The sequence below is a fragment of the Rana temporaria genome, chromosome 1 (assembly GCF_905171775.1).
Source record: "Rana temporaria chromosome 1, aRanTem1.1, whole genome shotgun sequence".
NCBI classification, from domain to species: Eukaryota; Metazoa; Chordata; class Amphibia; order Anura; family Ranidae; genus Rana; species Rana temporaria.
The window spans coordinates 342,919,387-342,943,910 of NC_053489.1; the positions used below are offsets into that span (position 1 = coordinate 342,919,387).

At 45.6% G+C, this 24,524-nt stretch overlaps 1 protein-coding gene across 1 annotated transcript in view; it reads right to left on the minus strand.

Moving 5' to 3' along the window:
- GNE (glucosamine (UDP-N-acetyl)-2-epimerase/N-acetylmannosamine kinase) overlaps positions 1-22,866 on the minus strand; it is a 59,428-nt gene extending 36,562 nt beyond the window's left edge. The window contains exon 1 of the mRNA XM_040361849.1: positions 22,680-22,866. Coding sequence (XP_040217783.1) covers positions 22,680-22,853 — 174 coding nt within the window. The 5' untranslated portion in view covers positions 22,854-22,866. The remainder of the gene's footprint in view (positions 1-22,679) is intronic.
- Positions 22,867-24,524: the final 1,658 nt, after the last annotated feature.

A 24,524-nucleotide genomic window follows, 5' to 3' on the forward strand; every position in this document is an offset into this window, starting at 1 on the left:
ACCTACATGTAGGCCTTATTATAGGCTTAGCTGTAGGTACAAGTAGTGCACCAGGGTTTACAACCACAGGACACTTACTTATACACCTTCCTGCCCAGACCAATTTTCATCTTTCAGCACTCTCACATTTGAATGAAAATTGCGCAGTCATGCAACAATGTACCCAAACGAATTGTTATATTTTTTTCCCCACAACTAGAGCTTGGTGGTATTTGATCACTGGGGTTTTTATTTTAAAAGAACAAAAATTGTGAAACTTTTTTTTTCTTCATTTCTGTTACAAAACTAAAATAAGTATGTTTTCTCCTTCACTGGTGGGCACTAATGAGGCTGCACTGAGGAGGCAGTACTGATTGGCACTGAGGAGGTGGCACTGATGGTGAGGCACTTATATACAGCACTGATGGGCACTCATAGGTGGCACTGATAGACACTGGTAGGCAGCACTGATCAGCAAAGCTGGCAGGCATCACTGATGGGCACAGCGTTCCATCCCTAATGGGTAATGATTGCTGTCCCAAAGGGATAAGCCGTTTAAACCAACTTTACAATGGAGAACAGATGAAATCCTTCGCAGACTTGCGACAGGAATTTAATATAACAAATAAAACATTTTACAGATACCTACAGATACGACATGCTATCCAAGCTCAGTTTGGGTCACAACCCATTGTATGGTCCTCAGCCCCCACCCTCCTGAAAATAACCTCTCCAAAAACAACCAAAGGCCTGATATCCGAGCTGTACTCTAGATTAGGTGCCAAAACAATAAGTAGGGCAGGCCCCATTAAGAGCAGGACAGGATGGGAGAAAGACTTAGGTCAAATGACCACGGAACAGTGGAGTGCGATCTTGAAGAGGGGGGTATTGGTTTCGATCTCCCCATCCCAGAAGGTATCACACTTGTTCCTCTTGCATAGAGTATACTATACCCCCAGGAGAATGTTCAATCTCGGGTGGAGAAGTACTGACGAATGCCCAAGGTGCAGAGCGACAGGCAATCTTATCCACATGATGTGGAAATGCCCAAAGTTATTCAGATACTGGGAGGAGGTGGTCACCATAATAAATAAAACTTTTAAAATTAAGTTAGAAGCTGAGTCTAAGACATGCTTGTTAGGCAGCATAGAGGAGAATAGAGTGCCAGCCAGTTCCATTTGAAGTGGTATTGAGATGCCTCTTCCAGGCGAGGAAGTTAATTGCGTTGAGGTGGCAGGCCCAGATGCCACCCACTGTCAAATCTTGGGTTGAAACTATTAACACAATGATTTGGAGTGAGAGAGCGACACTTACCCGACAGGGGAATTATAGTAAGTTTGTGAGGATGTGGAAACCCTGGCTAGACGAAACAGGATGTTCTATATAAAAATCGCCATTCAAATTCAATAAATATCTTAACCCGCTATCGGGTATTCCTTCATGGGGAAGACGTACTTAACGAAGTACATTAACTTCAAAAACCTGCTCAAGGTGTGATGGGAGGGTGGGAGGGTGGGTGAGGGTTTGCGGGGTGGGGGAGGGGAGGCGAGGCGAGGTATGACAGTTCAGAAACAAGTGTTTCTTCATTTATTCACAATGTCACAAAGAACGAGGGTAGAAAAAGATAAGGGGAAAACAGGGAAAAACGTATGGTTGTGTATTGTTTATAATATGTACGATGATGTAACACTTCTTTTGTATTTTTTTATACGCAAACAACAATAAAAAAAAACATTGAAATTAAAAAAAAAAAAATGATTGCTGTCCCAGGTGGGCTCTAATGGGGTTACCTGGGTGGGCATCCCCAGTGGCCATGGGTGGGCATCCTCAGGTGAGCTGCACTGATAATCAGTCAGTGCAGACCCCCCCATCAGTAGAGCAGCCGATTGGCTCTCCTATAGGCGCATCTGTCAGCGCAAGTGGGTGAAAAATGCAGCAAGCACCGCAAAAACGCTCAAAAGCAACATGCATAGGTGTGAATCGAGCCTTAGTGCTCAGGTGCTTCCGTCTTCACCTGCTCTTCCTTCCAGGTTCCATCTGCCCACAATGGCATCACTCCCGCACACAAGCTCAGGAGTCACATTACCGTGGCACAGATTGGGTGCTGAGCATGTACACTGGGTTGCACATGACTGTTCACAGCCAGGAAGACATCTTTAAGATTTTTATAAACGGCGTGCCCCCCCCCCAAATCCATACCAGATTCTTATCCTGCAGGTCAGGAAAGGTGGGGACGAGCGAGCTCCATTGCTGGCAATAAAAAAAAACAGCGTAAGCCCCCCTCCAATCCATATATTAGGCCCTCCGGGTCTGGTTTAGATCATAAGGGGAGCCCCACACAAATTTTGTTTCTTTAAACACCATGGGGTCCCCCCAAAAATCCATACCAGACTGTTATCCGAGGATGCAGCTTGGCAGGTCAGGAAAGGCGGGGGGGAGTGACCACCCCCCATCTGTACCATACCAGGCCACATGCCCTTAACACAGGGGAGGGTGGGGGGGCTCATTTTTGGTGTAACTTTTACTTTTATTTGGAGTCTTTGTTTATTTAAAGCTGGTCAGTGCTGTTGGTCATCAGATTATGACACAGCTACGACATGGACGTTCTATCAATACATTTTAAAGTCCACAGACCTAATTCATAATGATGTTATGAAGAAAGTCTCTCAGAAAATCCCCAGTACCATTTACATGAGCTTGTCTGAAAATGGTCACAGGACCTTTCTGAAGCCGTATACTTAGGAAGCATTGCCTTTGAAGTATCAGCTACTTGGGATCATGTGCCTAAATACGTTTCGCCTCAAGCGCCAGCAATTACAATGTCCTTTTCAGTGGTTTGTAAGGAACCATGAAAATAAAATTTCATTTTTATATCGATCAAATTCCATTTTCTTACAAGAATGACCGCAGTTGCTTCCTGCATGTGATGACTAAATGACCATGGACTGTCTGTATCCACCTCCAGGCCTCTGTAACAATCAGTATTCTTTACTAGAAAATTACTTAGAACCCCCAAATATAATATGTTTTTTTTTTTTAAGAACAGAGACCATAGAGAATACATTTCAATGCCCACCAGTGCCACCCATGAGTGCCCATCAGTGCCGCCTATCAATGCCCATCAGTGCTGCATATCAGTGCCACCTACCAGTGCCCATCGTCAGTGCCACCTCATTGGCGCCGCCTCATTGGTGCTGCCTTATCAGTGCCCATCAGTGAAGGCGAAAACTTACCTATTAACAAAGTTTTATAACAGAAAATAAAAAGAAAAACTTTATTTTTTTTCAAAATTTTCTGTCTTTTTTTATTTGTATAGCAAACAAATAAAAACCCCAGAGGTGATCAAATGCCACCAAAAGAAATCTCTATTTGTGGGAACAAAATGATAAAAATTCAGTTTGGGTACAGTGTAGCATGACCGCGCAATTGTCATTTTCACAGCAACAGCGCGGAAAGCTGAAAATTGGCTTGGGCAGGAAGGTGCGTAAGTGCCTGGTATTGAAGTGGTTAAAAGCCTTTACAGGTTACCACTTTAGATTTGCAGAGGATGTCTAGTACTAGAATCACTACCCATGGTCTGAGATTCGCAGTTTGGAAAAAACTGCGCTAGAACCCAAGCAAAATCCATGATGGTTTATTTAATAAAATTGCCATACAAGACAAAGTAAAAAGTGGTCACAATGAGAATAATAAAAAAAGCAATGTGGGGTGCAGTAATGCTGGCCCCGACGCTTTTAGACTAAAACAGTCATTAACTGGGGCGTAACCGCTAGTGGAAGTAGCGTGAACTCTATATCCTAGTACACCGGACCACCGCCTATAGAACCGATCCAGACTTTTGGGAATCCTCCTACATTGATCCAGATCTTTTAGATCTCAAGCCTGTTTGACCCACTGTTATACAACAGATAAGTCCACCAGTTCCAGTAAGAGTACGAGTCGGTTCACACTAGGGCGACACGACTTCCAGCGCAACTTTCAGAGGCGACTCCGACACGACTTGAGCATGAACCACAGGGCGATCTGGGGCGATTTACAACACGACTTGAAGTCGTCTCCAGGACAGGAGACTTTCCAGTGGCCAATCAAACAACAATCAGCTCTAGGGGAGGGAGGGGGAGGGAGAGGTTTGCCTGAGAAATGTATGTTATCTTCCTGGAAAGTCACTTCAGTTAAGACTTGGATCAGACTTGGAGACGACTTCCATTGAAATCAATGGGTACAAATCGCCTACAAGTCGGATTGAAGTAGTACAGGAACTTCTTTTGAAGTCGGAGCGACTCGAGTCGTGTGTATTAACACCGCTCCCATTCACTTGCATTGTTTTTCTCTACAGCGCGACTTGGGACGACTTGAGGTGACTTCAAGTCGGATCCCACGTCGCCCCAGTGTGAACCGGCTCTACCTCATTTGTTTATCTTATGCATGTGTGAGAATCTCAGCAGCCAACTTGTTGTCCGCATACTTTGTACCATCTCATGGGAAGAATTTAATATTGAGTTTATTTTCATATGGAATCTCTTCATATCACTTGTTGAAGCCCTTCAGCTTCCTACACTTTTCATTATTGAATTTTGATGCATTTCAATGTTGTCTTTATTTATTTATTTTTGTTTTCACATTTGATATTGCGACACCGATTTAGTGATTTTTAGTTTGTTTATCACTTACTATCGATTGTTTAGCGCCGCACTATTTATTTTTCTTTGCTGTTTGACTTTGTTGGTTTGCGTGCTGGCAGCTTTTTCACACCACTTGGGTTCTAGCGCAGTTTTTTCCATATTGTTCACCACTATTTCTTAGACAGTTGTCATATGAACAAGTGTTTTTTTTTTTTGTCTTTAGTGGGTGGTGTTCCGGCCCCCCACTCAATTTTTTTTACGTCAGCAGCTACAAATACTGTAGCTGCTGAGTTTAAGGCCAGGTTCACACCTATGCGAATTGAGTGCGGCTTAAATCGCATCCAATTCGCAGAACATTTCAAAATACATTGTTTTCAATGAGGCTGGTTCACATATGTGCGATGCATTCGTACTGCGCATTGCCGCCAAACCTTGTGCGTTTTTTATGTCTTGCAGTGCGGCTCAGGTGCGAATTCAGTCCCATTATCTTCTATGGGTATGCAGCTGAATTCGCAGATGCGTTCATTTCTCTTCAGTATTTGTCTCATTCAACTCAATACATTTCCCCCCTCCCCCTCCCCTCTCCCAGGTCTCCAAATTCGCAGCTAATCTGAGGCTAAAACGCAATGGATCTGCTGAACACTTCTCTTATCTCTCTGCAGAGATAAGAGAGCTGAAATTCCGCACTAGTGTGAGCCCAGCCTTAATATTAGGACACTTGTCTGTCCAGGGTTCCTGCGATGCTGGCACCCCAGCCAATTTTTGGATTGGCTGTTGGTTGCTGCCGCTGCCATTCCTGTTATGGGAAACCGGCAGTGGAGCCTTTTCGGCTTCACAGCCAGTTCCCTAATGTGCATGCGCAAAGCGTGCTGCACTTTCTAATTAGCCCAGCAGCGGAGAAAGGAGACCAAACTTCTGAAGGGACGGAAGTGGGGAAGGGGCACCTGTCAAAAATAGGTACCCGTTCCTCCATGCCCCCTGAAAGGTGCCAAATGTTGTACCAGAGGGGGGAGGAGACAGATAAGCAGAACTCCACTTTAAAGTGGATGTAAACCCGTTTTTTTTTTTTTTTATGTCACAATGTAGAGTATAAGATTTCCTATCATCTGTGCCCGGTCTTGCCACACAGAGTTAATCCAGCTCTGAGCAATCCTCTTTTATTGTCCAGTGAATCAAAACGGACTTACAGAGAAAAACCTTAGTCCGTTCCGCCCCCTTGCTGTGAGTGACAGGTTATTTACATATCTCATGCACTAGCCTGGAGACAGACATTATTTTTGTCAATTCCCACTCCTTTTCTGAAGTCATGTGGTTACTTTTCTGGATTTTGACTGGATGGTAGTGATCATAGCAGAATTTAGTGTAAGGAATACATAGGAAAAAATGCATGTTGACAAGGGGAGCGTAGAGTAGGGCGGGGAGTCTACTGACATCACGACACCACCCACTGAGCTCCAGACAACAGATCCACCCACAGAATCTGCAGTTTTTCAGGTAAGGATACATGCAGAAGGCATCTATATCCTTATAGATCAGCACTATGGCAGTAGTTTATAAAGGATGAGAGTGGGTTTACATCCACTTTAAGTATATAACAGATTTTTGTTGTGTAACTTTTCAAAATCCTAAATGACCATACTCTATACTGAGATGTTCCTAATTCTGAACCCCGTTTATGCTAATTGGGCCATTAATGTTTTCCCAGAGCAGGCTTGCTCAACCTTTTTACCCCAAAGGAACCCTTGAAATAATTTTTTGGTCTCAGGGAACACCTGGTAAAATCAGGGAACAGTGATAAAAACACCCCTTATATTGGTAACCAGTGGGAAGAAATGCCCCCCTTACAAAGATTATTGGTATCAGGGTGCTGACTCTGCCAAGTGGCATTGGGCCTGGAACCATCCAGACATCATCAGATGGGAGATCAATCAGCTCCAGCTCCAGTAACCTCTCTGGAGGAATTATAGGGTTTTTCTAGAACCCTGGTTGAGAATGGCGGTCAACAGGAAAATCTTACAGAGGGAGAACCCTTAACATTAAGGTGAAAAAAAACTTCTGACACTGTCCAGCCCCCTCATTTTACTCACGTGAGCCAATTCGTTCCCTTCGGCGGAGACGCACTCTTCCTCTTTTTCTCGGCTTTTGATTGGATAGATTGATAGCAGGGCAGCTATTGGCTCCTGCCAATTAAATCCAATAACGTGGACGCAAAATGAACTGTACAGTGTAGGTATGACTTGTTTGTTATTTTATTTTTAAACAAGGGTTTACAAACCAGTTACTCACTGCCCTATAGACAATATACGTCTACAAGGCGGTTGCTTAACTCGGAGGACGTCCATGGACGTCCCCCCAGAATCGCGCTCCCACGCGCCCTCTGGGGCGCGCACGCGGGAATGTCCATGACCGCCGGGACCGCATCACGGTAAATCGCCGCTGATATCGGCGGTTTACCACGTGATCGCTCTGTCCAATGACAGAGCGATCACTTGTAAACAAACCGGCGTCATGTGATGACGCTGGTTCCTCCCTCCCCTCTCTGTACTGAACGGTACAGTGTGAGAGGAGAGGGGGGGGGGGAGTTTGGCGCCATTCCACGAGCGTGTGCAATTTTGAAGGGTGACATGTTGGGTATCTATTTACTCGGCGTAACTTCATCTTTCACATTTATGCAAAAGAATGAAGAAAGAATACTAAATTTGCTAAATTTTATAACAGAAACAAAGAAAAATTAATTTTTTTTTACAGAATTTTCAGTCTTTTTTCTCTTATAGCGCAAAAAATAAAAAACCCAACGGTGATTAAATATCACCAAAAGAAAGCTCCATTTGTGTGAAAAAAAGGACGAAAATTTCATTTGGGTACAATGTTGTATGACTGAGTAATTGTCATTCAAATTGTGAGAGCACCGAAAGCTGAAAATTGGTCTGGTTATTAAGTGGTTTTACGTGCCTGGTGGTCAAGTGGTTAATATGTCTGCTGGACACAAAAACATGTACACCTATAGGGATAGGGATATTGTACAACTCCCAGCTGTTTAAGATGGGAATGAGGGATGCCTATTAGCAAAAGTATGTAGGCATAGGACACACACACCCTGCCACGCCCCCTTAAAGGAGAATTAAACTCTGTTACACCAGTTTTCCGTCGGCTCGGAACCATATCGATGGTAGGAACCAGCTCGTTAGAACACCGGCTCTGCGCGGGAGTGATGTCATCGTGTCCCCGGCCACTCATGTAGCCGGAGGCCACAAACTCGGAAGGAAGACGGAGGAAAGATGTCAGCCCTCTCAGCGGTGACATTGTGGTGCTGGAGGGCTTCGTTAGGCTGGGTTCACACTACGGTTTTCCCGTCCGTCAGCCGCATACGATTTATATGAAAAAACGTATGCGGCTGAAACGGACGGGAACGTATGGCACCGCACATATGTGCGTTTTCCATTAACATTAATGTTAAAGGAAAACGTATGCGGTTGCCATACTGTTTTAAAAACGACCGCAAAACCGTGGTTGAACACGGTTTTGCGTACGTTTAAAAAACGTTTTGCCAGCAAATCGTACGCACCCGGATGCATCCGAGTGCATACGATTTGCAATGCATTGTCTATCTCTACGTTTTCCCGTCCGGGCCCGTACGTTTTCAATACTGAAATCGTATGCGGCTGACGGACGGGAAAACCGTAGTGTGAACCCAGCCTAATAAGGTAAGTCTCTTATAATGTGCTAATATGTGATGCATACTAGCACAATATGACATTGCCTTGCAGGGAATTATTTTATTTTTTGAACCACTTGCGGTCTACTACCTCTTTAACCTCTTCCTTACCGGGCCATAATAATATGACGCCGGCAGGAACCCTCCCTCCCTCCCTCCGGGTGGATGTCATATGACGTCTTTTCTTCCCGGCAATCTAGGGCGCGCGCCCGCGGCACCGCTTGTGACCCGGTGCGCGTGTCCGCGGGGAACCCGCGATTGCCGGCGATCACAACAGGAATGTGGATCTGTGTGTGTAAACACACAGATCCACCTCCTGTCAGAGGTGAGGAGACCGATGTGTGTTCCCAGTACAAAGGAACACACATCGGTCTCCTCCCCTTGTGAGTCCCCCTACAGTAAGAATCACCCCCAGGAAACATATTAACTCCTTCAGCGTTAACCCCTTCCCTGCCAGTCACATTTACATAGTAATCAGTGCGGTTTTATAGCACTCGCGGTATAAATATGAATGGTCCCAAAAACGTGTCAAGATATGTCCGCCGCAATGTCACGGTCACAATAAAGAAATCGCAGATCGCCGCCATTACTAGTAAAAAAATTAAAATAAATAAAAATACCATAAATCTATCCCCTATTTTATAGACGCTATAACTTTTGTGCAAACCAATCAATATCCGCTTATTGCGATTTTTTTTACCAAAAATATGTAGACGAATACGTATCGGTCTAAACTAAGGAAAACATTTTTTTTTTTTTTTAATTGTGATATTTATTAAATCAAAAAGCAAAAAAATATTGGGCCAGATTCTCAAAAGAGATACGACGGTGTATCTTAAGATACACCGTCGTATCTCTGTTTCTGAGCCCGGGTATCTATGCGAGTGATTCTTCTAATCATTTACGCATAAATACGGCGCAGATCCGACTGGCGTAAGTCACTTACATCGTCAGATCTAAGATGTAATTCCATGCTGGCCACTAGATGGCGTTTACGACGATTTCTCATTTGTATATGCAAATGAGCCTGATACGCCGATTCCCGGACGATTTTGCGCCGCCTCGTCCTCGTTTACGTAGTTTCCGTAAGCATAAGGTTACCCCTGCTATATGAGTGGTAACCTTACGTCAGTCCGCCGTATGCCATGTTAAGTATGGCGTCGGGTCAGCGTCGTCTTTTTCCGTCGTTTTACTAAGTCGTTCGCGAATAGGACTTTACTTTACTCAATGACGCTCACGTCGGCTTCATTGACGTTTTCCGTCGTGAGCTGGAGCATGCACACTGGGTTATTTTTACGGCCGGCGCATTCGCAGTTCGATCGGCGCGGGGGCGCGCTTAATTTAAATACAAGCCGCCCCCTTTAAATTACGCGGCCATACGCCGGGCCATTTACACTACGCCGCCGCAAATTACGGAGCAAGTGTTTGGAGAATACGACACTTGCTCCAGTAAGTTGTGGCGGCGTAGTGTAAATGGCTTACACTACGCTACGCCGGAAGCCCATTGTGTTTTTTTTTTAATTGTTGCTCTTCTTTTGTTTATAGCGCAAAAAATAAAAACCGCAGAGATGATCGAATACCACCAAACGAAAGCTCCATTTGTGGGGGGGGGGGGGGCGGGGACGGACAAAGATTTCATTTGGGTATAGTGTTGCATGACCGCACAATTGTCATTCAAAGTGCAACAGCGCTGAAAACTAAAAATTGGTCTGGGCAGGAAGGGGGTGAAAATGCCCTGTATGGAAGTGGTTAAACCCACAAGTGTTCCCCCCCCCCCCCCCCCACTACTATTCCTTTATACTGACTTTTGAAATTTATAAATGCAGCAATTTAAAAACTGTGAAACACTTTTTGAAAGCTAAAAAGTGCATTTTATATACAACTATATCGATCAGACCAAAATGAGGAACAAATGAGGATGAAAGAGGGACAGAGGGACTTTGTTCCAAACCAGGGACAGTTGGGAGCTATGAGAAGTTCATTTATAAAGGGCAATGAGGTGCTGTCCTATTGTACCACAATAAAGCTTCTTACTAGAACATTGTGACTCTTGCCATACTTTTTGCTCTACAAAATCAATCTTGGATACAAGAGTACTAGGAAAATCCAAGCCATGCAATCTTCTTAAACAGCCACATAACATTTAGAATACTCATATGACACGTAGCACAATCATTGGAACAAACACTAAAATTCCAAGTATTTCACCAATATAATGGCAAAAGATACATTTTGGCATACATAAGTAGACATCCTCATTATCTTAATGAGGGGGTTTTATGTTAATCAGTTAGAAGGTCATGAAGCTGACACAGGGATGAGGCTGGCGGTTTCCATACACTATAGTTTATTTCTGCATTAGAATAAAAAAGGAAGTGAGCAATTAGCAGTATAGTAGCTTAAAAGGAATTGGAGCCAGATAGGTAATCCAAAATGACGATAAAGTGTATATACGTGATGCTGAAGATGAAAATCTTTTTAGTGTTGGGCCATTTAAATAACTTGCTGCAATTAGTCTAATAAACTGTCAGTAAGTGCAAGTGTAATGTGGATAATTGTATGGTATGGTATTGAGTTGGCAGTTTAAAGAATGTGCCTGAAAGTGCGATTTCAGGCACAATTCTAAGGCTAAACCTTCTCCCACTCCCATTCTAAAGCCTCGTACACATGATTCTATTGTCGTACGAGCGTGTGATTTTTTTGTCAAAAGCGCGTGTGCAGGATTTTGTCTATCTGCAAATCCAGTCTGAGATCCAGAGTGCTCTGGAGCAGGTTTTCATCAAGGCTGTCTCTGTACATTGCTGCATTCATCTTTCCCTCGATCCCGACTAGTCTCCCAGTTCCTGCAGCTGAAAAACATTCCCACAACATGATGCTGCCACCACCATGCTTCACTGTAGGGATGGTATTGGCCAGGTGATGAGTGGTGCCTGCAGTGACGTCACTAGGGTTGGTGTCACCCGGTGCGGTAAAACATGGTGTCACCCTCCCTCTGTCTAGGCTGCCCAGCACCAAGCAGGCAGCGCACGGGGCGCACCCCAAACCAGCCCCTGTAAATGATAGTATAGGGCAGTATAGTGGCAGGTTAGGGTAGTATAGAGTGGTATAGGACAGGTTAAGGTGGTATAGGGCATGTTGGGGTGATATAGGGTAGTTTGGGGTGGTATAGGGCAAGTTAGGGTTGCATAGGGCAGGTTGGGGTGGTATAGGGCAAGTTAGGGTGGTACAGGGCAAGTTAGGATTGTATAGTGCAAGTTAGGGTGGCATAGGGCAAGTTGGGGTGGCACAGGGCAAGTTGGGGTGGCACAGGGCAGGCTGGGGGGTACAGGGCAGGCTGGGGGGGTATAGGGCTGTTTGGGGTGGTACAGGGCAGGCTGGGGTGGTACAGGGCAGGCTGGGTGATACAGGGCAGGCTGGGGTGGTACAGGGCAGGCTGGGGTGGTACAGGGCAGGCTGGGATTGCACAGGGCATGTCAGCTAAAAAAAAAAAACGCGGGATGGTGTCACCCCTCTAGCGGGTGTCACCCGGGGCGGACCGCACCCCCCTAGCAACGCCTCTGGGTGCCTGGTATCCTCCAGACGTGACGTTTGCCATTCAGACCCAAGAGTTCAATCTTTGTTTCATCAAACCAAAGAATTTTGTTTCTCATGGTCTGAGAGTACTTCAGGTGCCTTTTGGCAAACTCCAGGCAGGCTGTCAGGTACCTTTTACTGAGGAGTGGCTTCCGTCTGGCCACTCTGCCATACAGGCCTGATGATTGGTGGAGTGCTGCACAGATGGTTGTTCTTCTGGAAGGGTCTCCTCTCTCCACAGAGAAATGCTGGAGCTCTGTCAGTGACTATCTGATTCTTGGTCACCTCCCTGACTAAGGCCCTTCACCCCCAATTACTCAGTTTGGCTGGACGGCCTGCTCTAGGAAGAGCCCTGGTGGTGATTTATCAATTGTGCACACAATCTGTGCTGGTAAATTAGCTTTCAGCACCAAAAAAAATAAGGAAAAACTGCCCAACATACCCATACCCATACAAACTTAAAGGGGTTGTATGGTTTCGTTTTTTTTTTTTTTTTCAATAACAAACATGTTATACTTACCTCCACTGTGCAGTTCGTTTTGCACAGAGTAGCCCAGATCCTGGTCTTCTGGGGTATCTCGTGGCTGTCTCAGCTCCTCCCCACAAGTGCTAACCCCCTTCATGGGAAACTCTCTCCCAAGGGGGTTAGTTTGCGGGCGCGCTCCCATGATACAGCCGGCGGCTATAGCCGCCGACTGTATCCCTCGGCCCTGCCCCCCGGCGGGCCGCGTCATTGGATGTTATTGACAGCAGCGCGAGCCTATGGCTGCGCTGCTATCAATCTCCAATTACGAGCCGCCTCTAGCAGGGGAAAACCATTACGGGCACGAGCCCACAGAGTTTTGTGGCTTAGGTAAGTAAAGTGAGGGGGCCCGGGAAAGCAAAGCGTTTTTTCACCTTAATGTATAGGATGCATTAAGGTGAAAAAACACAAAGCTTTACAACCCCTTTAAAGGAGAAGTATGGCTAAAGCTCTTTTGGCCATATTTCTCCTGTGGGTCACAGGAGTGTTCTTAGTTCTGCCTCTCAATGCGCTGCTGAGAGTCTGAGGCAGCCACTTCTGCCCCTTCACCAGCCCAATGCTCCAGTGAGCGCTGGAGGGGCAGAGTATAGAGCCGATGACTGACAGTCAATGCTCTCTGCTCAGAGCAGACCCAAGACGTGAGCAATCAGTAGTCTTTGATCGCTTGGTTTTGAAAGTAAAAGAAAATCCCAAAAACTGTGGGTTGTGTCCAGAAAAATAATAGAGGGTAAATCTTCCAACGGGGACACTAGTTCAGGTGACCTTTGGGTTCCCAAAGAAATTCCCTTAATTTCCTGTTTGGCTATGGGGCAGAAAGTGGAGGGAAATCCCAGCAATGGTACACAGATTGCGAACAAAAATCTGAAAGAGGTTATAACCCTCATGTGCTCTATCCAAGTTTTGCCATAGTTGTACTTTAAAGCGGAGGTCTGCCTAAAAAAAATATAAATATACCAGTATTAAAAGCCAGCTTTTAATATATGAATACTTACCTGTCCAGGACGCCCGCAATGTCGGCAGCCGAAGCCGAGCAGTCGCTCGGCTGTCGGCTGCCCCCGCCGCTATTCCTCGTGAGGGAATCACCTTGCGGCTTCACTTCCTGGTTCCCTACTGCACATGCACGAGTCGCGCCGCGCATCCTCGTTGGTCCCTGCTGTATTCTGGGACCGGTTTGTCTCCCAGAAGACAGCGGGGGAGGACAGTGTCGGCGCAGGAAGTGGTGTAGGTCACTGTGATCACGGCGGTGAGAGATTTCAAAAAGTGGAAGTTCCATTTTTGGGTAGAACTCCACTTTAAGTAAAACAGGCCCAATGTTAGCAGTAGGATATTCTTTTTTACAAGATTCTTTGAGTTGCCTAAACGTATGAATATTAACTACCATGCACATGTTCTGCTTACATTGAAGAAGATGATTTGAGCAGACACCAGATGTTACTGACTGAGGCACTTAGGGAACCAGTGAATTTTCCAGGAAAACAGCAGTTTCGTGGTATGGTATATTAGAGTATTTCCTATATTTGCATGACAGATGTAATATACAGAGTCATACAGGAAAGTGGCGGTTGAAAACTAACATCATTTTGACACTAACTAATTGAAAATCAAACGTATGTTCTTAAAACAAAAAATGACTTACGTCCCATTCCTCTCTAATAGGTCCAACCCTCAGGCTGCTCTTTGCCCACTATGCGGCCTTGGGAGACCATCATTTGCACATTGCTTATGGCACTGCCCACCCATTTTGAACTATTGGAACCAAGTGAACAATTTCATATATGGAGTGATACAATGTTGTATTCCCAAAGACCCCATCTCCTGCTCTTCGGTTATGACAGCCCATTATCTCAAATGCCAACTCCTAAAAGGGGAAAAAATGGTAATGCACATTGGATCAAAATATGCTTGTTGGTGGCACATAGGGCTATTTTGAAGAAATGGGCTTCCTCTACTACTCCCACTATAACAGATAAAGAATTTGAAAATAATTTTATACAGAGAAAAGCTTGGCCATCATTTTTTCCACAACTCCTATAATAAATGTTTTTCCTCCTGGTGGCAAGTCTTTATCAAATCCACTCTCCAACTCGGAATTATGATCTCTTGCTACCTCATTCTTTTATACTCAAGGCCTGCTACTTTTATGTCAGGATATTACCAGTGTTTAAATGGAGTTCTGCACTATATTTAGTATAATTCCAGCTAGCTCAATTATCATTAATGTCTCATACACACGATCGGAATTTCCGCTCAAGCTGTCTTGCATACATACAGTCACACCAAATTCCGTCTGACTTATTTCATCGGAAATTCCGATCATGTGTACAAGGCATAAGACCCCTTTCACACTGAGGCAGTTTTCAGGTGTTTTAGCTCTAGAAATAGCGCCTGAAAACTGCCTCTCATGTCACACTGGGCCGTGCGCTTGCAATGTCCTGCAAGCAGCATCTTTGGGGTGGTTTGGGAGCGCTGTATATGGGACTGAGGGCCAGTGTAAATGAGCCTTATACAAGGATCTTTCTGGCAGAGGTGGGCAGAAACATCCTGAGGTAAAAAAACACAGGTCATGTCCATAAAAAAAAACGCAGGTCTTGGCCATAAAAAATGCAGGTCATGTCCATAAAGGCCTCACAATACTCATGTACTGACGAGTAAACATGCATAAAATTCTTCATCCTCATTTAGCTGCCAGTGCTGCAATTTATCCTACTTGCATATACACGCATGTATGCTTAAATTACTGGACTTGACCATAAAGAAAAAAACTTTTTTTTTTTTTTACGGCTCTGAACACATCGCTTTAGGCAGCGGTGTGCATTGTCCCATAGACAACAATGCACCAGTGTTCAGATTCAGAAAAAAAAACAAAAAACTATACAGGTACAGCTACAAGCATGGATTTTTTTTTTTCTTGTGTTCAAGAGGCCTCAAAAAGTTGGTCAGCTGGAAACAATTGGGTACGACGCTGTGTACAGTACTTCCTTTTTCCACCAACATTTCATTTTCCATGAATTAAAAATTTGAACAGGCTGTGTCTTTAATTATGATACATACAAAAATTCACCCTTCATTTCCTCCTAACAAAAAAAATGCCAGCAGCCAAAAAAAAAAAAAAATTAACAAAGCACTACATCTCTTAGGAACCAATGTAAACATCATTGATTTGTTGGATTCATCTGACGCTAAGTAAATCAACCTTTTACAATTTGCAACATGTGCCCTATTATAGTACAGGACATGAAAATGGAGCAGTAAATCCATTAAAATATATGCAAACCCATCACCAAACTCCGCACTCAGCCATAGACTTCTATTATATCCTGTAGATTTGGTGCACTTTCTGAAAGCATGCCAAAACTCCAGCATTTAAGAGTTTTGGTGTGCTTTCAGAAAGTGCACCAAATCTACAGGATATAATAGAAGTCTTTGGCTCAGAGCAGCCTAGGCCCTTGTTCACACTAAACACAGCTTTGAAATTGTGCGACTTCATCTGAACTCGCACAATGCTGCATTTCAGTCCGACTTCAGGGGCGACTTGAAAGACATCTATGTGGGTTCATGCACTGATGTCTATTGAAGTTGCCCCCGCAAGGTCGGTGTCGCACTGATTGGGGCGGTGCCATTGCCGGCAATCGGCTGTGATTTGATATAGCAAATCGCATCGATGTGAACGGGGGCTACTAATCCTTTTTTAGAAGTGCTAATAAGCCCAATGCAAAGGTGCAGTGTATGGGGTAAATTCACATAGAAATACATCGGCGCAGCGTATCAGAGATACAATACGCCGCTGTAACTTACTTTTGGCTGGTTCGAATCCTGGAAGAATTTGCGCCGTAAGTTACGGCGACGTAGTGTATCTCTGGCGGCGGAATTCAAATCGGCGATTAGGGGGCGTGTTTCATTTAAATGAAGCGCGTCCCCGCGCCGAATGAACTGCGCATGCTCCGTTTCTAAATTTCCCGCCGTGCATTGCGCGAAATGACGTCGCAAGGACGTCATTTTTTAAACTTAGACGTGACTTACGTCCATCCCGATTCACGGACGACTTACGCAAAAAAAAGAAAAAATTCAAATTTCGACGCGGGAACGACGGCCATACTTAACATGGCAAATCTAACTATACGCGACGAAATACCAGCTTTAACTATACGCCGGAAAAAGCCGACTACAGACGCCGTAAAAAAAATGCACCGGCCACTCGTACGTTCGGGGATCGACGGAAATAGCTCATTTGCATACCCGATGCGGAAAACGACGTGAACGCCACCCAGCGGACACCGAAGTATTGCATCTTTGATCCGAAGGCGTACGAAGACGTACACCTGTCGGATCTAACCCAGAAGCCGTCGTATCTTGGTTTGAGGATTCAAACTAAAGATACGACGCGGGTAATTTGAAATTACGCGGCGTATCAAGTGATACGCCGGCGTAATTTCTTTGAGGATCTGCCCCCCAGTGATGTTTAATACACTGCCCTTTTCGTCTTCCAGATTCTGCTGGCTCTCCAGGCTGGACGGAAAGGTCCCAGGTAAAGTGCACTTGCTATCACTCTGCCTGGGACAGGAGCCGGCGCTACAGAGGAAACATTGGCTCCCTCTTCGGTCGACTGCTTCCAGCACCAGCTCGCTGATGCTCTAAGATAGCGGGTTTGCAACCTGCTGATCGCAATCTGGGCTTGCCGACCCACCATCCCTGAGAATAAGAATGCGCTACCCTGGTTTGCGGTTGAGGGCCACATTAGCGGGCTCCGCGGGCCACAGGTTGAGCACCCCTGCTTTAATGTGTTAGCCCCAGTTCACACTGTCACATCGCACGTGATTTGCATAGGAATCGCACCTCATTCCAGTGCAAATTACATGCGATTCAGTGCGGTGTGATTTGAGCCCATCATTTTGTATGGCTCAAATCACACCACATCCTAATGAAAAGGGGGTAAAAAATGTACTTTTTTTCTTTCTTACCGCACTGGAATCGGATCGCATGGGTGTTCATACTCATGTGATCCAGTTCAGCCAAACGCACTGCATTCTGCGACCTTCATTTGGGGTTTCGTTTGCATGAACACAGGGCTGTATCCACTAAAAATGCACAAAGTGCAGTGCAGTTTACAATGCATGGGGGTGTCCCTAGGATTAATGGTACCCCCATGCATCTCCTGAGTGGCAGCACGTTTTTCTTTGCGGGTACAAGAATAGGTGCAGTCCCGTAGCGGCAACCACCCGCACATATATGAACCTAGCCTAAAGGGCTGTACTGTACATATGTTGGCATTTGCTTACATCCAAGCCTTTTTTGGGGGTTCCTTTCTTTTTCTGTTTTTGTGGACATAAATGGATGTTGTTCATTTACATTATGTACTTTTTTAGGGCTCATTTACACCAGATGCAGTCAGGTGTGTTTTAAAATGCAACAAAAAGGCAGTACCAATGTATGTGCAGAAAGAATAAATGTATTCCAAAGAGCCTAGGTTACACCACTGCAGTGCATTCATGTGCGTTTATGCTGTATTTCTCTGCACCAGAATGCACCGCAAATGTGCATGAGCATGTGTAACCATGTGAACATGAAACTTAGTACAGAAAAGAAAATGAAAAAAAAAAGTTTTAAAAAAAAAAACACGGAAAACCCATGCAGAAATGAACAGTGAACACAGAGATTGTGGTGTAAATGAGCCCTTAGGCAAGAAACTTTTTTTTGTTTATACGTTGTCCTGCGGTCACTAGTTTCTTCAACAACTAAAAAATGGACATATGAAAAACTAACCTGAACTGAAAATATATATAAATTGATGTAAAAACATTCAGTTTTCTTAATCTGTTTTTGTGACAGAACTGATGACACCGTGTAAAAGGACCAAGCCTCATTGGAGTGCTTGGAGACAAGACGTGGTAGCAAAGAGGCCGCAGGTGATCAGTAGTGCTAAGATACAACATGGGGGGCCAGATTCAGAGAGAGAGTACGCCGGCGTATCTACTGATACGCCGGCGTACTTTCAAATTACCCGCGTCTTATCTTTAGTTTGAATCCTCAAACCAAGATATGACGGCATCTGGGTTCGATCCGACAGGCGTACGGCTTCGTACGCCTTCGGATCCTAGATGCAATACTTTGGCGTCCGCTGGGTGGAGTTTGCGTAGTTTTCCGTGTCGGGTATGCAAATTAGCTTTTTCCGACGATCCACGAACGTACACGCGGCCGTCGCATTCTTTTACGTCGTCTCTAGTCGGCTTTTTCCGGCGTATAGATAAAGCTGCTATTTTGCGGCGTATAGATAGACTTGCCATGTTAAGTATGGCCGTCGTTCCCGCGTCGAAATTTGAATTTTTTTAATTTTTTGCGTAAGTCGTCCGTGAATAGGGATGGACGTAAGTCACGTCTAAGTTCAAAAAATGACGTTGTTGCAACGTCATTTCGCGCAAAGCACGGCGGGAAATTTTGAAAGGAGCATGCGCAGTTCAATCGGCGCGGGGACGCGCTTCATTTAAATGAATCACGCCCCCTACCCGCCCATTTGAATTATGCGCCGAGAGATACACTACGCTGCCGTAACTTACGGCGCAAATTCTTTGTGGATTCAAAGAATGAAAAAGTAAGTTACAGCAGTGTAGCGTATCTCTGATACGCTGCGCCTATCTAAATGTATGTGAATCTGCCCCGGGATGTTTAACAAAGGTTTATGACACATGATGGAGGGGAGATTTACTAAAACTGGAGTAGACAGAATCTGGAGCAGTTGTGTGTGTATATATGTATATATACATATACACACACACACACATTGTTAAAGAGGTGCTCCAGGGTCCCTCTAAAAGAGAGCCAGAATGGGGATCTGTCAATGTACACAAACACAGATCCCCGTTCTAACAGGGGAGGAGAGAGGGAGAGAGATCTGACGTTCCTAGTGATTAGGAACAGCGATCTGTCTCCTCCTCCAGTCAGTCCCATTCCCCCACAGTTAGAAACACAAACAGGGAACACATTTAACCCCTTAATCACCCCCTAGTGTTCACACCGTCCTTTCCAGTGACATTTACACAGTAATTAGAGCATTTGTATAGCACTGTTCGCTATATAGATTGTCAATGGTCCTAAAAAGTGTCAAAAGTGTCCGATCTGTCTGCCGTATTGTCGCAGTCCCGCTAAAAATCGCAGATCACCGTCATTACTAGTAAAAAGAAAAAAAAATGCCATAAATCTCCTATTTTGTAGACGCTATAACTTTTGCGCAAACCAATACACGCTTATTGCATTTTTTTTTCTACCAAGAATATGTAGAAGAATTTGATTTCCCTTCTAAATGTTTTTTTTCTTTGTCGGAATTTCTCACTTCCTGTTCCTCCTCAGTAAGCTTGCCCCCTTCATTCATGGGGGTTAGTCAGCCAGAACAGCTTACTGAGGAGGAACAGGAAGTGAGAAATTCAGACAAAGAAAAAAAACATTTAGAAGGGAAATCGAAGGAAAAGGTAAGTGAACCAACAATGCACTAGCTTAAAGAAACCTATTTAGAAAATAAAAAACAAACCTTTACAACCCCTTTAAGTAGTAGACTTGCGTAGCCTATTTTTGAAGAACAAGGATATCCGTTCAGTGTCACTTCAATTTGGAACTAAACCCTCCAATAATTTTGACCAAAGGAAGCTGCCATCTTGGTCTCTTGTTTCATTTGTAACTGCCATGTGATCAGTTATGACACCAGCCATTAAAAGATTGTACTTGAGAGCACAACCAATGTGATAGTTACATTCCTGACACCTGCTGGAATGGAACTGTTTTTTTTGAACTGTTAAAGTGGAACTAAACTGTCCTATTGTTTTCAGCCAAGGAAGCTGCCTCCAAGAAGAGGAGGACCAGGGTGGATAACTCTTGTGCAGCGAAGCAGGGAAGTATAATGTTTTTATTATAAAAAAGTACCTTTTGTTTATGTTCACACTGAATGCGGCTTCGAAATCGTGAACCTACACTTGAAATCACGCAATTTCAAAGGTGCATGTAAATGTGACTTCACGTGCGACCAGGCCGACATCTGTGCGACTTCATGCCCATATGTCTATGCAAGCTGCACCTGAAAAATCACCAGAAACGACTTTTTCAAATTGGTGCGGCACCGCAAAGTTGGCTTTGCACCGATTTGAACAGATCCATTGCCAACAATAGGGTGTGACCTTTCATGCGACTTGAGCTGTCAAATTGCATGACAAGTGTAAACAGGGAATTAGAATCACTTAAAGCGGTTTGGCGATTTTTACCTATAATAAGGCTTACCTGTAGGTAAAATGAATATCTCCTAAACTTGTACAGTTTAGGAGATATTCGCCCTGCATGCCGCTGCTGATGTCAGTGGCGCATGCGCTCTGCAGGTCCGGCAGATCGCGCAGGAAATTCAGAGCGCCTTGCCGGAACAGACTTCCGCATGGATGTGCGGGAGAGACGTCATCGCGGATTCGGCCACTCACAGCACCGGAGCCCGTGAACCCAGAAGAAAACGCAGAGGGAAAATGGTCGGGGGTGACTGGGTGCGCTGCGGGGCCTCGTTCTAAGGTAAGTATTTCATAATACTAGCACATTATGTTATTGCCCTGCATGTTTTTTTTTTTTTCCAGCGATTTACTACTGCTTTAAGCCCTCCCGTTTACATGACAGGTCAAATCGCATGTCAAGTCGCAGCCTATTGGCGATGCCGACTTTGCGGTGCCGCACTGATTTGAAAAAGGAGTTCCTGCACTATTTTTGATGATTTCGGGGTGTGACTTGAACAGACATCTGTGCATGAAACTGCACAGATGTCTTCTAAGTCGCACTGACAAGCAGCTTTGAAATGGTGCGATTTCAGATTAAGTCGCATGAACTCAAAGCGAACGAGGGCTAAACGGTCATTCAGGTTTCAAATCTAAATCATTTTTTTCACCTAAACGCATGACTAATAACAGAGATTTTTTTCTAGATCTTTCCATTTAGATTGTAAGCTCCATGAGCAGGGTCCTCCTATTCCTTCTGCATTGAACTGTATTGCAATTGTACTGCCCCCCCCCTGTATATTGTAAAGCACTGTGTAAACGGTTAGAGCTTATCATACAAGCAGAGGCGTTGCTAGGGGGGTGCGGTCCGCACCGGGTGACACCCGCTAGAGGGGTGACACCATCCCGTTTTTTTTTTAGCTGACATGCCCAGCCTGCCCTGTGCAATCCCAGCCTGCCCTGTACCACCCCAGCCTGCTCTGTGCCACCCCAGCCTGCCCTGTACCACCCCAGCCTGCCCTGTATCACCAAGCCTGCCCTGTACCCCCCCCAAACAGCCTTGTACCACCCAGCCTGCCCTGTACCACCCCAGCCTGCCCTGTACCACCCCAAACTTCCCCATGCCACCCCAACTTGCCCTGTACAACCCCAATCTGCCCTATGCCACCATAAATTGCCCTATACCACCCCAACTTGCCCAATGCCACCCTAACTTGCCCTGTACCACCCCAACCTTTCCCATGCCATCCCAACTTGCCCTATGCCACCCTAACTTGCACTATACCACCCCAACCTGCCCTATGCAACCCTAACTTGCCCTATACCACCCCAAACTACCCTATATCACCCCAACATGCCCTATACCACCTTAACCTGTCCTATACCACCCCACTACACCAACCTGCCACTATACCACTCTATACTACCCTAACCTGCCACTATACTGCCCTATACTATCATTTACAGGGGTTGGTTTGGGGTGCGCCCCGTGCCCGTGCACTGCCTGCTTGGTGCTGGGCAGCCTAGACAGAGGGGGGGGGGTGACACCAACCCTAGTGACGCCACTGCATACAAGATTTATATAGCGCCAACGAGCAGGGCCCTCTGATTCCTCCTGTATTGAATTGTACTGTAACTGTACGTCCTACTGTTGTAAAGCGCTGCACAAACTGTTGGCGCTATATAAATCCTGTATAATAAGATCACTGTTGGGAAGAACTGGAGCAGCTGTGCATGGCAACCAATCAGCTTCTACCTTCAGCTTGTTCAGTTATCCTTGAAAATGAAAGCAGGAAGCTGATTGGCTGCCACGCACAGCTGCTTTTTTTGTTGTACAATTGAGTATTGTAGAAGGGGAATGATGTGTCCGAGTTCCCCCATTGGCAGTGTATAATGGGAGAACATGGGAGTCTTTCCTGTGTTCTATTACACGGACGTGGCATGATGACATCTGCTGTAGTCACGTACATCCTCCCCTCTCTACATCAATGTCCCCAGGCCTGTGCTGACAAAAAGGAAAGCGACATCTGACTTACATGAGGACCTCGTACCGAGCTGTTCACAGTGCGATGATAGTGATTGTTCTCCATCCCGATCGGCCGGATGTGTGCCAGGCTGTGCCGATCCCTGCTTGTGCTGTGCCCGGAGCCCTGATGCACCCAGCCGCTGGACCCGATGAAATGTAGCGTTTCTTTTATTGCCAATTGCATTCCATTCTTAACGGAGGTGGACACGGCCCCGCCCACTATGCAAATCCCAATACAACTGGCCGGCGCCGCGCCTTCTTCTCCATGACTTCATGCCCAGCACACATTTATCACTCCCAATTATAATGTATTCATTGGTTAGATATGTACAGACAGCTAGCTGATTAGCTTCCGAAAAGACACACAGGTCCTTCCAGTTCAGCCTTTGTATTCTCTAGGGCGGGGGTAGGCAATCCTTAACGTGCCGTACTACCTGACAGCATAAAAGCCATCCAAGATCACCAGGGGGCCGCACCTTTCAGCCACTTCCTTACTGGCCAGTGGCCACCTACCTAAACCCCCTTCCTGCCCACACCAATTTACAGCTTGCAGCGCTCTCACACGTTGAATCCTAAAAGATAAAACAAATTGAAAGAAAACAAAAACAGTTTCATACTTTGTTCTAAAATTTTGAAAACCTATAATATTTCTCCTTCATTGATGTGTACAGATGAGGCTGCACTGATGGGCACTGATAGACTGCACGGATGGGCACTAATAGGCTGCACTGATGGGCACTGATAGGCTGCACCGATAGCTGCACTGATGGGAACTAATAGGATGCACTTATAGACTCAGTGCCGGCCCAAGACATTGTGCTGCCTGGTACCAAGAATGAAATGCTGCCCCCCCAAAAAAATATGACGCCCACCAAAATGCCCCCACATCCATTATTTTATATCATGATAACTAAAGTGGACCTATCATGGCTCTATACATGTATATAGGAGTATAAAAAGGACCTGTTATGGCTCTATTCATGCAATTAACCCCACAGTGGAGCGGAGAGCGGAACAGGAGGAGCGGTCGGGCGGCAATTAGCCCCACAGTGGAGTGGAGAGCGGAGCTGGCGGAATGGGATGGCGTGCGGGCAGAAAATTTGCTGCCCCCCTGAAAGTGCTGCCTGGTACAATGGTACCATCGGGTCCCATGGTAGGGCCGGCCCTGTATAGACTTGTACAGATGAGCACTGACAGACTGCACTGATGGGCACTGATAGGCTGCACTGATGGGCACTAATAGGCTGCACTGATGGGCTGCATCAATAGCTGCACTGATGGGCACTAATAAGCTGCACTGACAGACTGCACTGATGGACACTGACAGACTGCACTGATGGGCACTGATAGGCTCCACTAATGGGCACTGATAGGCTGCACTAATAGGCACTGATAGGCTGCACTGATGGGCATTGACAGGCTGCACTGATGGGCACTAATAGGCTGAAATGATAGACTGCACTGATGGGCACTGATAGGCTGCACTAATGGGCACTGATGGGCTGCGCTGATAGACTGCACTGATAAGGCACACTGATGGGCACTGACAGGCTGCACTGATGGGCACTAATAGGTTGCACTGATGGGCTCTGATAGTTGGCACCATAGGTGTGCGCAGCCTATTGCATTAGGGTGTGCGCCCCAAAGATCAAACACATAGTACCGATTACTCACGATGAAAGGGAAGGGGCCGGTAAGTTACATATGTACCAGCCCCTTCCGCCACTCATCCTAAATCATCCCTGCAGCAACAGCTGGAGGGAGAGGAGAGTAGGGAAGACAGAAACGCTGCGGAGGAGGAGGGAGGGAACCAGGGCAATAGGGGGAATCTGTGCTGCACAGGGTGATTAGGGTG